Source organism: Marmota monax, unplaced genomic scaffold, assembly GCF_021218885.2.
Source record: "Marmota monax isolate L192 unplaced genomic scaffold, Marmota_monax_Labrador192_F-V1.1 WCK01_AAM20220418_F8-fsc00263, whole genome shotgun sequence".
Lineage (NCBI taxonomy): Eukaryota > Metazoa > Chordata > Mammalia > Rodentia > Sciuridae > Marmota > Marmota monax.
In genome coordinates this window covers 892,544-908,428 of record NW_026693408.1, presented here as the reverse complement: position 1 = coordinate 908,428, position 15,885 = coordinate 892,544, and the positions used below count along the sequence as shown (strand labels likewise).

General features: G+C 52.7%; 1 protein-coding gene across 3 annotated transcripts; it reads right to left on the bottom strand.

Moving 5' to 3' along the window:
• Nucleotides 1–829: 829 nt before the first annotated feature.
• On the bottom strand, nt 830–10,928 carry Mgat4b (alpha-1,3-mannosyl-glycoprotein 4-beta-N-acetylglucosaminyltransferase B). Of its 3 annotated transcripts, none has more exons than XR_006854565.2 (15): nt 10,757–10,928; nt 5,264–5,449; nt 5,035–5,175; nt 4,811–4,944; nt 4,342–4,388; nt 3,916–4,029; nt 3,603–3,678; nt 3,322–3,436; nt 2,855–2,985; nt 2,576–2,683; nt 2,295–2,488; nt 1,796–1,874; nt 1,628–1,715; nt 1,397–1,525; nt 830–1,298 (listed from the first exon to the last, which is right to left on the bottom strand). XR_006854565.2 is itself a non-coding variant. In XM_046457093.1 (15 exons), exons 1-15 carry the CDS (start codon nt 10,851–10,853, stop codon nt 1,275–1,277), a joined length of 1,647 nt encoding a protein of 548 aa, XP_046313049.1. In that variant the 5' UTR covers nt 10,854–10,926; the 3' UTR covers nt 830–1,274. The 3 variants fall into 3 exon arrangements, 2 of the variants coding, with proteins under 2 accessions (XP_046313049.1, XP_046313050.1); XM_046457093.1 differs by having other exon boundaries at nt 1,397–1,509; nt 10,757–10,926; XM_046457094.1 differs by lacking the exon at nt 10,757–10,928 and adding an exon at nt 8,100–8,277 and having other exon boundaries at nt 1,397–1,509.
• Between the last annotated feature and the right edge of the window lie 4,957 nt (nt 10,929–15,885).

The window sequence follows — 15,885 nt, the reverse complement described above, 5'->3', positions numbered from 1 at the left end:
CCTTCACAACCAGAACTGGTCAGTCTCTCCCCAAATGAGAGCAGAGATCCCTTTTTTTGATCAGTACTGTGTCCCCCATGTCAAGAGCAGTAGAGTAGTGGGCATGAACCGAAGTGTAGTCAAGAATAGGTTTTCTCAAGAAAACATCAGGGTGCTTTGGGGGACCAGACACCAGGAAGGCCTATGGGAAAATCATTTCTAAAAGTGACTTTTGGCCTAGATAGCAGAGCACAAAGTTTTTATAAGCAGGGTCTAAAATGTGTGCCCTGAGGTTGGCTGGAGGTGGCTCATTTGTTTTAGGGAAGAAGACCCTAGTCTGAGACTAGGGAAGCCAGTGAGAAGGAGACAAGGACAAGAACAGAGAACCATGAAGGAGATGGAATAAAGAGGATGGAGAATACCTTTAACTTGAGGCACCAAGGAAAAGCTGGCAGCACAGGCAGCAGGGGAAGGGGGACGCCAGCCTACAGTGATATGGGGAAAGGGTATACTTGAGGAAGGGATTACTCCTAGGATGGGGGCAGCTTTGGGTGCTTGGACCTGAACTCAATGAGTTACTGACTAGACTGCCAGGACCCTGTCTGGAATTGAGCAAGGTCCTATTGAGCAGTGGCTGCAGAAGCTCTGGACATGTATCAGCAGAAGGCTGGGCCCTTGGCCTAGCTCTGAGAGATCAAGTCCATCACTGCAACTCATACAGGGTGGGGTCTCTGAGTACCAGGGCTTCCTTTGACCACCAGCAAATGGGGTCCTTGGAGGTTGGGCAAGTGTAGAGGCAGACCAGGAGTTGCCTGGCCAGAACTCAGAGCATTCACATTTGAGGCACACACTTCATTAATCCTTTATTACAAGTCACGCTCTTATAGAAGTATATGTGGACTTACGTGAAAAAATCAAATGTATCCAAGAATAAAAAACACAGCACATAAAGTAGTATATGCATTCCAGTGTTCGCGCCAGAGACAGTGGGCGCCCAAGAAAAAGCTCTTCTAAAACGGCCTGGCCCAAGCCAGCTGGCTGGGTGTGAACAGTTCCGGCGGGCAGCCAGTGGGCCAGCCCTCAGGCACAGTGTGGGGGCCGCCTGCCTCTTCCCGCGGCCGGCGGGCAGGGGCAGCACCAGCTCCTGGGGCCTCCGGGCCAGCGGTGGACCCCAGGCCTTGCACAGAACCCTCTGGACAGGATGGATGCGCCTGGCCCTCCGGGGGCAGCAACGACAACATCCTTGGACACATGGGCTTCAGGGCTGGCCACAGAGCACCCTCAGAAGCCCTCGCTCAGTCGGCTTTTTTCAGGAAGATCTGGAGGAGTTGGGCACAGGGTCAGTGCGGCTCAGGGCTCAGGGCTCAGGGCTCTGTCATGGTTTCCCTGCTGTTCCCTGCACCTTGCCCTGGCTTACCTCACTCAGAATGACCCACACTGGGGAATCAGTCTGAATGGACAGACGCAGTGCTTCCAGGGGTCCAAAGGCAGGGTCTACCTCACCTTCTGCCACACCCTTGTAGAAGGAGCCTAGGGGAGGGCAGTGCTGAGAAGTAAACATGCCAAAACCTAACACTCAGCCTAAACAGGGCCTGCATGTTCAGCCCAGCCAGATGCCCCCCCCCAGCCCCCACTGTCCTTTACTCACCTATCTGAAGGTAGCCATCAGGGCTCCGAGGATAACGAAGAGTGGCTGAGCGGCCCTCCTGCAGGGCCTCCTTCTCTGACTGGGGATTCTGGGGGCAAATCAAGGGGCTGGAGTGGTTGCCATGAGAGGGTCAAGCCTCAGTGTCCACCCACATCCTGGAACACTCACGTCAAAGGGCAGCACCTCCACAGAAGTGTTGAAGAGCTTGTCTTCTGGGTGCTCAATGTTCCCGCTGCGGAAGAAGAACCTGCACATGGCCAGACAAATGGGTGAGCTGCTGCAAAGGGTGACACACTGCCCACGATTCAGCAGAGAAAGGTCAGGCTTGGGCAGGAGTGCAGTAGGTGGGCCCCAGAGCTGGGGGGTAGATACCATCACAGGCCATCTATGGGCCATAAAAGGCAGCCAGGGCCTTACCTTGGGACAATGATCATTGACAATGATCTGGTGACAACCATCACCTAGAGGCACTGCCTAAACTAGTCCTCACAAGGTAGTAAGGTACCGTTATGAGCCCCACTTTGCAGATAAAAAAAAACTGAGGCATGGTGAGGTTAGATAACAGTGAGGTCAATTTTCTGGGGGTCATATGCAGGCAAAGGAACTTGTGCTGAGGTCAGCACCTTGCCCCCTCCCCCAATGTGGCCCTGTGGCTGTTGACACTGACCGCTCAAGGCGTAATGGTTGGAAGAAGCGGAAGCGGATGAAGTCCCCTGCAGCAGGTGTGAACGCCCAGAAGAAATCCTCACGTAGGTAGGCCTTCTCCAGGGTGAAATGCTGGTATGTCTTCAGGCTTGTGCTCACCTCAGCGGGTGGGTTCACATGCTCCTTCCTCAGGGCCTGCTTTCCAAAATCCTTGTCCTGTGGCACAGAGGAACAGTGAGTTGAGCATGAGTGAGTTTCACCCTGATCCCCATCCCTGCCTCAGGAGCATGTGGTATACCTCACCTTCAGTTTCTGGATTTTGCCGGCCAGTGACGAGTGAGTGCCCACATGCTGGAAGAGGGACGGCTTAAAGCGGATCCGAAGGTTGGCCTTCTGCCGGTCACAATGCTTCTGTGAAGGGAGAGCGACACCCTAGGGTTCAGCTCAGCCCCAACTCCAAGGGCAGGCCTGGCCAGCAGGGCTATCTCCTCATGATCAGACATGTGGAGGAGAACACAGTCAAATGCTATTGGCTGAATGCCCAGCTTCTCCTGTTCCTCACTCTGTGCACCCCCTACTTACCGCATCCTTTTCAGGGTTGCAGACCTTCACCCAGAGAATATGGTCCAGAAGCCAGTCAATGGGCTTGTCCCGGTAGAACATGAGGATGAACTCCACAATCAGGCTCAGGTCCAATGACTTGAACATCTTTCCTGGAGGTGGGGTTGGGGTGGGGAATAATGGGTACAGAATGGATAGCATTGCTTGACCCTCTTTAATTCCTATGAGAGCCACTGGAAGAGTTCCACTACAAATCTGTGAAACAGCTTTTGGCAGGTGGGGGCATAAGGGGATAGACAGGATGGTGAACCCAGACATCCCCATGCAGAGGGCAGATGGGGCTATAGCAGGCACTCTAGGACACCTCAATCTGGACAAAGGCTCATAAGCATGACAGCATGATACTGGAGCTAAGAGCTAACAGCAGAGGGGTGGCAGGATTGAAGGGCTGTGGACAGGCCAGTGGGACTGGGTAAGGGTTGGCATACCAATGAAGCCCAGCTGGGAGAACTCCAGGATCATCCAGTCCTCTGAGGGTTGCTGCAGTGCGAAGTTCTTCATGGTGCTCAGGTAGTTGGGTTTGGCTACGATGTCATCCTCCAGCTGCATGAAAGTTTGGGACTCAGGATGGACACAGGCAGGGCAGGGTCCTTCATCCAAGTTTAACCAAAGTCAGAGCAGGAAGGGATATGAGGCAGGTCAGGGCTAAGCATCCAGGCCCAACCAAGGTCCGGGTTAGAGCAGGGGCATACAGGGTCTCAGGGCTGACCTGTACATAGTAGATGCCTTTGGACTGCGCATACATCATGAGGAAACAATAATCGAGGTTCTGTTTGGTCCTCCACCTGTGGGTTGGAGGGCAGGGGTCTCAGCTCCTGAGACTCCTTCACTTCCAGTGTGACTACCAGAGAAGCCACTGAGTGGGAGGGACCCATCCTCCATCCCCCATCCCCATGCAGCAGTCCTCCAAGGACAGACACATGGTGACAAGTGCTCTGGACTCAGATACCAACAGGCTGGATTCTCAGCAGGTGGACAGATTGTTGGGGCCACCAAGGTGTTGGGGGGAAGTGGGCAAGTACCTGACTCTCTCCTTGGGGTCCCCAAAGGACTCTCGGAGGCGGGAGAAGTCAGGGTAGAAGTGAGGGGAAGGGGAAATGACCTCCAGGAGCCCGGAATGGATCTCCGTGGGGAACCTGGAGAGAGGGGCAGGAAGGCCCAGTGGGTGTGTAGCCTCCAGGGCTAAGGGGGCCTCTGAGCCAACCCTTTGTTAGGGCTCACCAGGTAGACATCCCCTCTCCTTCCCACACCACCACAACCAGTGTACTGAGGCACTGAGGCCCCAGAGGGGCTTGGACACCCCTACACACTCACCCTCTCTCAGCCAACAGGGGAATCATCTTCCCCCACAGACGGAAGGCACCATCTTGTGGGGGAGGCAGGCTCCTGTCTGCCCAGCACCCCAAGGGCCTTCCCTTCACCAGCTTTCTTGGGTTTCCAGTACTCACAAGGCCTTGATGTTCTCTGTCACTGCCGATGTATACTGAGAGTCAGTCTGTGGGAAAACCAAGCACCCTCTTAGCCTGGTTACCACCCCTAATGGCCTGGAAGAAGGAAGGAGGGACAGGGGTGCAGACTTCAGATGTCCCCACGTGTGGGGGGAATGAGCCTCTTGTCCAGAAGGCCAAGTAAGGCCAGGGCTGGGAGTCGCAGTTACCTTAGGCAAAGCCCTTTGGGATACATAGGGGGCTGACATAGAGTGGGGTGAATGGAACCAATAACAGGCCATCTCCACGAGGGGGCGCTAAAATGCTTCTTTTGTCTTAACTTTGTTTTGATAAATTTGTGAATGAAACTTCTGGTAGTTTTTTCCTCCAGGATGTTGTTCTGCTTTTATTTATTACTTCTTTTCTGGTTATTTGGAATCTTGGGTCTTCCCTCTATACCTTCCTCACCCGCACGCCCTAGACCACTCGCCTCGGCGATCAGCACCACGATGACGGAGTCTTCCTTCTCCTGCGGACTCAGCTCAGAAATGAGAGAGTGCAGCGTGTCTGTCAGGTACGAGTGCACCTCGCGCCGCACGCTCGGGATGCCCATCACCACCGACACTGTAGGGGCGCACAGAGGTGACAGTGGGCATGACGCTGGGGACTCCTCACTGCCCGCCTCTTGCCCCTGCTAGGCTACTACACTCCTACCTCCTGTGCGGCCCTGGCCCACGCGCACTGCTGGTTGCAGACTGCTCTCCTTGGCCAGTAGGTGTGGCAAGTGGTGGAAGACTGTGGGCAGGTGCAGCACGTGCCTGTGCGAGACGTTCCACGGCTTCAGTCGGGGATCCTCTGGGTGGATCAGAAAGGAACTGGTCAGACAGTGGGCCTGCAATCTGTCAGTCCCTGTGTGCCTCATCCTGCCCTCTGCACAGTTCACCTGTTAGGCGGCCCCAGGTGCGATTGCCTTCTCCGTCTCGCAGCGCCTGTCTCTCTGACACGGCTCTCTTGATCTCATCCAGCACCAGGTTGAGCTCCTTGGAGCGCTTAAGACTCTCCTGCTCAGCCGCGTGCAATCGGTCGCGCAGTGCCAGGAACTCCCGCTGGTAAACGTCCACTACGTCGCCTGTGAGGCCGTATGCATAGTTACCAGGGGGAGGCCTGGAGCATACCTTGCTCAGGTAAGTCCCTTGCTCATATTAGTGCATACAGCTGAGTACCCATCTGTGCACATCTACAATAGCACATCTATAGCTCTTCTCGTGACTGCCTTACATAAGGGTCACTGGTAAAGTCACACTGATGCTCATGCTTGGGGTAGGCAAGCCCCCAGCAGGGGGATTTGCCCTCTCACCATACTCCTTTGAGGAGACCTCTAAAGTCAGAACACCACTAGATCACTTCCAGTCCCAAGCCAGGGAATGCTAAGCAGGGGATGGAATAGCCTCAGACTGAATCCTCTCTGCCCATTGGCTCCCAAAGACCCCCTCCTGCTTCTTTTGCATGTGCTCTTTGTGGGGATTAGAACACCCAAGGTCCCATCCAGGATACAAGGACTTTGCCCTTCTTCAAGCAGTTCCTCAGCTCTAGCCTTCCCCTTCCCTCTTGTCACCCTTACCTGAGCTCAAAGTCAGCGCCATCCCCAAGTCCTTCTGGGGATAGCCAGCCTCCCTGAACTCCTATTCCTATCCTCCCAGTAGGACTGATCTGTGACCCTGGGTGTCTGTTCACAGTCCTGGTTGTCATCTGCACTGAATTCTCAGTGTCACATAGGACCCTGGGAGTGGCTGCTGCAGTTTTAGCCACTCCCATCCCACCTGCTTGCTCAGATAAGTAGATGAAGTTGAGAAACTAGCCTAAGTGTTGCTCAAACAGTCAGGGGACAGGGGGTGGACAGAAGCCCTGAATGCCTGCATGCCACCCAGGGGGAACTGGGTCAGAACCTCCAATAGGACCCCAGATAGCAGTAGCTAGGCTTGGGCATTAGGGGTATACGTAGGCTGGGAACAGCACAGGTGGGGCTGCCTGAGAGCAGAGAGGATTTCCTGGGGTGTCAAGCACCTGGCTCCACTGGTCTGGCAAGGACCAGTGGGCAAGAATGATAAACAACCCCCATGGCTGGGTGCCAGCAATTCCTGCCAGACTGTGCATTCAAGGCCTTTGTTAGTCTGGCTTTTGCCCTCTTTATTTGCCATCACATACACCTCCTCCTCATCTAACATTTATTGCTTTTGCACAGCTGTTTCTTCTGCCTGGAATCCCCTTTTGTCTTATGGGACTAGTGAAAGTACATGTAGCCTTCAAGGCCTTGTTTCCAGGTCTCAAAATTTAAGAATCCTTCCAGAACTCCCCTCCTACCTCAAGCAGTTCTGCTATTCCTTGATCCCTGGTGGGTTCACAGCTCCTTCAGTACCCTAGGATGGCATTTCCCCCACCCAGCCCTGTGCACCAAAGGTCAGGATCAAGGCAAAGGACACACCTCCTTCTGCAGCTTCAGCCTCAGACCAGGCAGAGGTTTAAATGCTAAGTCCCAGAGCAAGAAGAGGGAATTGGAGAAGACAAAGCTAAGCAGATCCCCCTGGAGGTACCTCTTACTAGAGCAGATGGTTCCCCAATCTTCCCACACCCTGCCTCACCAGGGTTAAAGGCCATACACCTTGCTTGGTGGTGGTGGGTGGGGGGAGAAGGAGTCGGGTTACCAGATCTGAGGCTCCTAGCCAGTTACCCTAGAAACCTGACTCCTTGAGTGCAGAATTGGCCATCTTCAACACTCACAGCTCTTCTCTTTTCAGTAGTGGTAGTAGTAGCTGACGGAGAGAATCAGAGGTGCTGAGACTCTCAGAGCTCCAAGGAGAAGTTCAGAGCTGCCTGGGTAGAACAGGTGCCTCCCTCTGTGTAGTGTAGCTAAGGGGCAAACTTATGCCACTGGCTCCATCCAAAATAGCTCCCTGAGGTGGGGCCACTCTGAGGGGGGGAGGGAAGGCTCACATACCTCTAACTAGAGCCCCATTTCCCCTACCCTTTGGTCAGTTATTTAAATCGACCAAACTCTGTCCCTTATTGGACTGCCCCAGGTGGACAGGACAGGCAGGCCATGGTGGACAATGCTTCTCTGAATCATCCTGGCCACCTAGTCCTGACCACAGCTTGTTCCCTACCATGGTCTCTCTTCTGTTGGAAATGGCTCCTACCCAAGCTAGGGCTAGCTACTGTCATTTCCCTGAACACTGCTAGCCTTGTCTTGCCCGATTCTGCCCATAAGATTTGGGTTTGACCCTCAACCCTGGCTTTTCTGATGGTGGGTCCACTCTGTCCTAGCCTGTCAAAGCCAGAAATTCAAGCTCTGTGACCACCTTCCCCATGGGCTCTGCTTATACCAGGGCTCTGCCAGGCCATCCCATCATCCCACAATCTTTATGGGCTGGGTGGTGAGTGGACTGAGAAGGCAACTCAAGTGATGAGGAGGCAAAGCCTGTAAGAGCCTGTGGTCCTTCTGGGTGAGCAGAACAGGGCATGGCAGAGGATCCTGGGAATTAGAGACTTTGGCTTCTCTTTCCATCCATAACTTCCCACTTTAGGAAGGCAGGGTAGAGCTGGCCCCAAGCAAGGACTGAAGTTGTGACCACACTATTGAGAGCTATTGGTACACTATTGGCCTGGAGGTGTTCTCATTCCTTCCCTGGAGGCAGAGGAATCAGGCACCCTGGGGCCCACAATGTTCCACCTAGGTGAAGAAATAGATTCCAGAACCAAGCTAGAGCTCCAGGGTTGCATACTTAGGAAAGAGGAAATAGGCTCAGAGGGCCACAGGCAGGTGCCAGGTCCAGCCAGAGATCTGCTATGAACCTGTAGGGGAGGAAGGGGAACATGGAGAATGGCAGGTATCCACCCCTCTCCTGGGCTTTCTCCCTTCCAGGACTCAAGGAGGGTGTCCAACATTACTGAAGTCCAGGACTAGGGAGAGAGACAGCCTATCCACTGGGAAGGGCTGTGTAGCTGAGGCCCAGTGTTCCATCTCCCCCTAAGGGTCTGCCTCCCCAGGGATGGGTCTCAGCAGGTGTTTGGCTGAGGGCCACAGAGCTACTTTATAAAAATAGTCGGGGCTGGGGATGTGGCTCAAGCGGTTGCGCGCTCGCCTGGCATGCGTGCGGCCCGGGTTCGATCCTCAGCACCACATACAAACAAAGATGTTGTGCCCGCCGAAAACTAAAAAATAAATATTAAAAAAAAAAATAGTCAAGGCCGGATGTGAAACTGGGCCCTAAACCCTGTTCCTGGGTCCATCTTGCCAAAGTCTAAGAATCCTTCCTGGACTTGACACAGGCTTCCTGGATGTCCCTTGCTCCAGCTGTCCCCTTCCTCTCTGGCTCCCTGCCCAACTCCTCCCTTCCCTGCAGATTTGGTTTCCTTTGCCTTTTCCCTAAGCACTGGACTTTCTCCTGAGCCCTATATCCACAGCAACCTGGAAGCCAGGATCTAATCTGGCTTTAGACTGATTGAGTCTGGCTTCACTGTGGGCTTATACAGAGTTGTTTGCTTATAAGAATGAGATGAAACATTCACACAATTGCCCAGATTTCTAGCTTCTCTCGAGGACTCCAAAGACAGGGCCCTACTGGGCCCCCATGGAAACAGTCATTGCCCTTTCCATTCCTAAAGGCTTTGGGATTTAATCCCCCAAGGGAAAGAATCCTTGCATCTCAGCCTCACTCTTCGCTGGGGAGCTCTCCTCAGAGTGCCAGCCTCCTGCATGCCCACCTCAGGCACAGGGGTCCTAGGTGGAAACACTCTGTTCCCCTCACTCTGCTTACTCCTCCAGGAGACTGATTCCCTATGGTGAGCTAGCTACTCTCCCAGAAGAGGCCTCCCATGGGGTACCTGGTTGTGGCTCCTGACGTCAAGGCTGAGGACACATGGCTGCTATACAAGACTTACAGGAACTGTGGCCTGGCTGAGGATAAGGTACAAGGGCTCATCATCTGATTTGAATGAGCCCTAGATCTTCAGACATGGCCCCACCTAGATTGCCATGCTAGTCTGTTTTCATGGATACTCTCCCAAGGGCACAAAATACCCTTCCTCAGGTGACACGTCCTCCCTACAGAAACTGTGCCTTGACTATGTCGTCCCCTGGTAACACATTCTACCTGAACAGCCTCTATACTGCCATGCTGTGTACCAGGCCTTAAGAGGTATCTCCTCAGGGTCCCTTATTTGTGAATCTTTGGCCTTGGAGCCCCAAGGCCAACCCTGGCCTCCACCCAAACAGAATGACAGCAAAAGGCTGGGTTGGGCTGGGCTGGGCTGGCAAGAAGCTGGTGGGGGCAGTTGGAACTTGGACTCCCAAGGAAGGATCCAGCTCCTCCACCAGCCTCCTCCTCCAACCTCATTACTGTGCTGTTGGGGAACAGGGAAGTAGTTTGTAGAAGGGAGGCAGAGAGTCAGCTGGCCTTAACCTGATCCTGCAGGAAGGAAGCAGCTTTTCCCATAGTGCCTCCAGTGCTCAGGCTGGAGGGACAAAGGGCCTCTGAGGGTCTCAGCCCCCTCAGGCCAAAACACCCCATCCTCCAGCAGGTGACTTGGGCCAGTGCTGAGGCCTCCCACTATGTGTGCTCAGTTCAGAGGCTCTGATGGTGGACTAGACAACCTGCCCAAGCTTCAGATGTGTTTCAGGAGGTAGGAGTGGTCCAATGAGACCACACAAAGTAAGTGATCAGATAGCCAGGGCTGGACTGGCTACTCATGAGGCCCTTCACTCACTCTGCACAGGTGAGAATACACAGAAAGGATTCCTGGGGAGTAGGTACCTGAGGAGTCCTGGGGCCCCGGTGCCAGGGAGAAGGTTGGCAGGTGGCCCCAGGGAGCAGTATGCACAGAAGCAGCACCAGCCGTGGGCTGGAGCTGAACGCTGGGAGTGGGATGGAGTGGCTAGGTGGTGTGGGGTGCAGAGTAGTGCCTAGCTGCCTCCTCACACCTGTCTCAAGAACACTGTGCCTGTTCCTGTCCAGATGCCTTGAGCAGGCTCCCCACATTACCTGGGCTCAGTTACCTCACCTCTGTGACCTTGTGTCTCTGCCCCTCTGGGATAACTCCATGGGTCCTCAACTGACCAATGGGAGTGATATTCCCAGGCATGGGGATAACTGCCCGCAGAGGCCAGTCCCGAGCGCTACACACAGGACAGATCACCGATCCGCCTCTTGGCCCAGCCCAGGCCAGAGGAGAATTTGGTTATTCCAGCAGCAAACAAGTGGGGGCGAGCCTGGGAGGGGCGTCCTCCCGGCTGGCCAGGACAGGGGCGCCTGTGGCCAATTCTAGCCGCCTCACGCGGCCTCTGACCGGACCCCTCTCCCGCCACCGACACCCAGGTGCACCCAGGTGTGGGGACGGGCGCGGGCCGAGCCCAGGCGGCCGCGGGGGATGGGGGACTCACCTTTCTGGCCGCTGAGCGCCGCGTACCAGGAAAGCGAGAGGAAGGCGCACAGACAGAAGAGCAGCAGCGTCAGGAAGGTGCCATTGCGGAGCCTCATCTCGGGTGCGCGGCGGGCGCCGGCGGGGCCGAGGCCGCATGGCCCGGGGGACCGGGGCCGGGGCGCAGGGGCCGGGAGGCGGCGGGGGCCCCGGCCCCGGGGCGAGGAAGGGCTGGGGGCCCGGGGCCGGGCGGGCTGCGGGCGGGCTGGGATGGGGCCCCGGCCGGGGACGGCTCTGGCTGCTCCTCCGGTGCGCGGGACACTGGGGGCCTCGGCTCGGCGGCAGGGCCGGGCCGGGCTGGGCTGGACTGGGCGGCGAGTGCCGCGGCCCGGCCTGGATCCGGGGCAGCCGCGGAGTCGACAGCGAAGGGCGGGGCGGCCCGGATTTAAAGGGGCCGCATCACCCGCTGCCGCCACTCTCACCGCGAGGGGGCGGGGTGGGAGAGCAGAGCCCGGGATGCCCGCTGGCCGGCTCCGGACAGTCGCCCATGCAGGGGCTCGTGCGTCCGGGGCTTCGGGCCGCCCAGGGCATCCCGGGCTCTGCCCTAAAATTAAGTCGAGGCTAGGGCATCGCGGCGCGGTCAGTCGCGGTGCAGCAGGGCCTGGCGGTGGAGGCGATCCCAAGTCTCCTTTTGGAAACATCCCCATAATGAATTTCCCAGACCCAGACCCGGACTTCACTTCCAATTTCTCTGGGACCTTAAGGCCCTTCTCTGTGTTTGAGAAGGTCTGGATGATGGGAGGTGACTGGTATGGCTCTGGAACTGGCGCTGTCTCCAGCTGGGAGGCACAGCCTGGAATGGACACTACCTTCTTCGACGCCCACCGACACTACGCTTGCCAGGACCTTTCTCTACTCTGAGAAAGGCTAGGCGTGCTGGAGACCGGGGGAGGCGCTCCTGCTGTGTAAAAAAGACAATGGGCCGTTTTCAGGAGTCAGAGAGCCGGTGGGTATGTGGGTGTATCTTCCTGGGTGCCAGGTATGGCGTGGGCAGGAGGGAGGCTTAGTCCGCAGTTTAGAGCAGCACGCAGGACCGCAGCGTGATGCGGGGTATCAATACCTAACCGTACAAGGATCACCTAGAACTTTATTACTGGCTGTTTACACTTTCATTCCTGGATTAATTAGAAACTTTCTCCAGCCCTCTATGGAACCAGGAAGGAGACAAATAATAAAAGGACTGGCCCTGTTCAGGCTCTGAGCATGCATTTGGGTGTTTTTGTTTTGTTTGCAGTGCTGCTGGGAACAGAACCCATTGCCTCAGAGGTGTGCTAGGCAAGAACTCTACCACTGAGCTCATGGATGTACATGTGTGAGTGTCATCACCATTTCTTAAGAGTTTGAGTATTGGCTAGAAGGACATCTGGTTCCCAATGGGGAAGTCTGAAGGCAGTGGGTTTAGATTGGGAGTGAGCTGGAGGTCTGTTTTCCTCAGCCAGCCCCCCATCTGGTGGGCAGGGTGAAAGCCCAGAGCTGGGAGTGGGGAAGGTGTGGGTGGATGGGTGATGGTGGGGCCTGGGCCTTTGACCCTGCATAGTTATTCATGCTAAAAGCAGAGATGAGCAGAGCCAGTGGCTGAGGCCAGGGCTCTATGCTTTTCTCCAACCACTCTATACTGATGAACTTTAGGAGCTAAAGTCCAGACTTCTGGAGGAAACTGCCCTGTTTTATATTCCTGTGTTTTCACAAGTATCTTCTATTTGTAGCAAAAGATAACGAGTTTTCATTTGGGTTGTTATATAAAAACTCAGCTTAAAAAAAAAAAAAGTACTGGAGCGAGGCGTGGAGCCAGCCAGCAGTTTGGGAAGCTGAGGCAGGAAGACTGAGAGTTCAAAGTCAGCCTCAGAAATTTAACAAGACCCTAAGCAACTCTGTGTGACCCTGTCTTTAAATAAAATACAAAATAGGGCTGGGATGTGGCTCAGTGGTTAAGTGCCCTTGAGTTCAATCCCTGATACCCCCCTCCCCCGCCAAAAAAGTATGAGGATGAAGCTGTAGCTCAGTGGTAGAGCATTTGCCTAGCTTGTTCAATGCTCTGAGTTCCATCCCCAGCACTGCAAAAAATAAAAATATATTCTTAAGTTTAAAATTGAGTCGATCTAAGGAAAAATATTCAAATTATTAAACCAGTGAAAGTGAAGGGGATGGATTATCAATAACTAAATTTGACCCCCACACACATACACTCCACATAGTGTCTTTGAAGCAGGGGGAACAGGAATGAGGAAAGCCCAAGAAGGGGCCAAGCTTCTGCCATGATGTCTGAGGAGTGCAGGGCCTCTGTCAGAAATGGCTCATGGGGTGGGAAGAGAGCCTGATGTGCCAGTGCTGGGCTGCCTTAAGCAGAACCCTCACTATAGCCCCCCCACCCCAGCCTTCTCCTTTTGAAACAGGGCAGCCGTTGCCTGGCTCCTTTCCCGTTTTCCATTGCTCTCCGTGCCCTTGCAGTAATTAATTAATCTGGGCCTGTCTGCCACCCAAACTCCCTCCAGGCACTTCCTGGCTCTGTCTGTCACCCTGTGGAGTGGATTGGGGCACTCCTTCACCCAAGGGTTTAGCTCCTGGTGTCTGAGAAGCAACTCTAGTCCTGACCCAGGAGGGAAGATGGAGCCACATTGGCACAGAAAAGTCTGCTTTCTTTCCAAACCCCAGCTGTGGGCCTTTCTTTGTTCTTTCTTTGTTCTTCTTGCTTCCCACAGTGAAAATGCCCTTTTGTGTTGAGATTACGTGCCAGCCCTCAGCCCACTTTGTCTTTCTGGACATTTTCTGGGACAGCCCTTAACCTTCTTAACATGTGGTCTCGGTCTCGGGACCAAGTAACTGCGAAGGTCCAGGAGCTAAGCTGGGAAAAAAAAAATCTATATTTTTTTCTCTCTCTCCCTCTCTGCAATAGTAGGGATGTTTTACTACTGAGTTACACCCCCCACCCCCGTCCTTTTTATTTTGAGACAGGATCTCACTAAATTGCCTAGGCTGGCCTTGGGCTTGCCATCTTTCTGCCTCAGCCTCCTGAGTTACTGGGATTAAAGGTTTGCACCACCAAGCAGGCCCCATCTATTGTTTCACCAACCTTTAACTGAAATTTGATATGTCCTTCAATTATGAATGGAAGCAGCAGAGTTAGAAGAATTACCAATTCCTTGACCCTCATGATAGAAATCACAGGAATTTTCATCTATTGTCAGTTACTTAAAAATAGTTGTTACATGGGGCTGGGATTATGGCTCAGTGGTAAAGTGCTCACCTAGCACGTGTGAGGCCCTGGGTTCAATCCTCAGCACCACATAAAAATAAATAAATAAATAAATAAAGATATGTGTCCACCTCTAAGTAAAACAAATATTTAAAAAAAATAGTTGTTACATTCATAGTAGTTAACTTCATATTTCTGGTGCATATTAGTTCAGCCTCTAGATCTTACAACTTAATAAATTACTAAAGAACCATATATATATGTATGTGTGTGTATATATATATATATATATATATATATATATATATATATATATATATATATATATTTTGTACTAAGGATTGAATTCAGGGGCACTGTACCCACTGACTTACATCCCCAGCCCTTTTTATTTTTTATTTTGAGACAATGTCTTGCCAAGTTACTGAGGGTCTTGTTAAATTGCTGAGGCTGGTCTAACTTGTGATTCTTGTATCTCATCCTCCACAGTGCCTGAGATTACAGGTGTGTGCCATTGCACCTAGATAAGATATTTCTATATTATAAACTTGTGTTTATATTTGGACATGACACACACACATATGAATGCAATGCATTTGAAAACATGATTTTAAGCAGGGGTCCTTCATCTTCTGCAGTTGATACAGGTGGTGTAGACTGTCATAAAAGTTTGGAAGTCTTGCCTTAAATTATCTCATCATCATGCCCATTTCATTAGATGCCTTTCCTTTATTCATTCAAGACAAATGTTCTGAATATCCACAATATACCAGATATGCATAGATCACTGGAAATACAAACACAGAGCCAGACATGGTGGCACATGCCTGTAATTCCAGCAATTTGGGAGGCTGAAACAGGAGGATTGTGAGTTCAAGGACAGCCTCAGCAACTTATCAAGACCATGTCTCAGAATAAAAAATAAAAGGGGATGTAGCTTAGTGTTGGAGCACTCTGGATTCAATCCCCAACAAAACACACACACACACACACACACACACGAAAAAGAAAAAGTGAGAAAGGCACATGTGCTCTGACATTGACCTGGTCACTGCCTGGCCAGATCCCAATCTCCAGCCACCTTGCCAGATGCTGGAAAGGCAAGATCCATGAGGCTCAGAAAGCTTAAGATGGGGCAAGTTTACCATGCTAGAAGAACACAGGTTCTCCCTTGGGAAGTAGGGTAATGGTAAGACCCAGGGGAGAGGAGGTGTGGCCTTAGCATAGTCATCATCATATGCAAATGACTCTGTTAAAGGAGCCGCCTGTCCCCTGTAAAACTCAGTGAGAGAGGCCCTGGGATGACAAGGGCAAGCAGTGATAGGCCCTCATAAACCTTGCTGGGAATTTGGGCTTTAACCCTCAAAATTGTGCCTGATTTCTAAGGCAGAAAGAGGAGTGGAGGTTGGGGTTGTATTTACATTTTGTAATGGTCATTTGGGCAGGAAAGGAGAGCGGGGTGGAAAGAATAAGAGGGGGACCAGTAAGAGGCTCTTTGAGGGTAAAAGGGTCCAGAATACACCACTGTGGCATAAAATGTATTTGAGCTAAAGACATTCGGAATAGCCTTTTAACTAAACTCCTTTATGTGCCTAAAGATAATCTCATAAAAAAACTCAGTTGTTGTAATTGACTCCCAGGGAGCAAACCAGGAAAAGATTAACTCTTAGACTCTTATCACTGGAGAAGTCTTGCACCACACCCAAATAGACATTCTCACAAAACAGGTCACAAATTGTATTATTTTTCCCTAAAAGTCATTTGTTTGCTGGCAAATGTCCATCTTTTCCTTCCTCTATTATGTTGATAGGTATATGAGCCCCCAAGTTCTAACTGCCTAGCATATAAATTAAAAAAATCTGAGGCTGGGGTTGTGGCTCAGTGGTAGAGTGCTTGCC

Excerpts from the sequence above, each read along its gene's own strand:
- Mgat4b (XM_046457094.1), bottom strand. The coding sequence starts at position 8,262 with ATGTTGGACACCCTCCTTGAGTCCTGGAAGGGAGAAAGCCCAGGAGAG. Across the intron at positions 5,450-8,099 it reads GCCTATTTCCTCTTTCCTAA|GCGACGTAGTGGACGTTTAC; the intron begins GTATGCAACCCT and ends ACGGCCTCACAG. Across the intron at positions 1,875-2,294 it reads CAACCATTACGCCTTGAGCG|GTTCTTCTTCCGCAGCGGGA; the intron begins GTCAGTGTCAAC and ends GGCCATGTGCAG.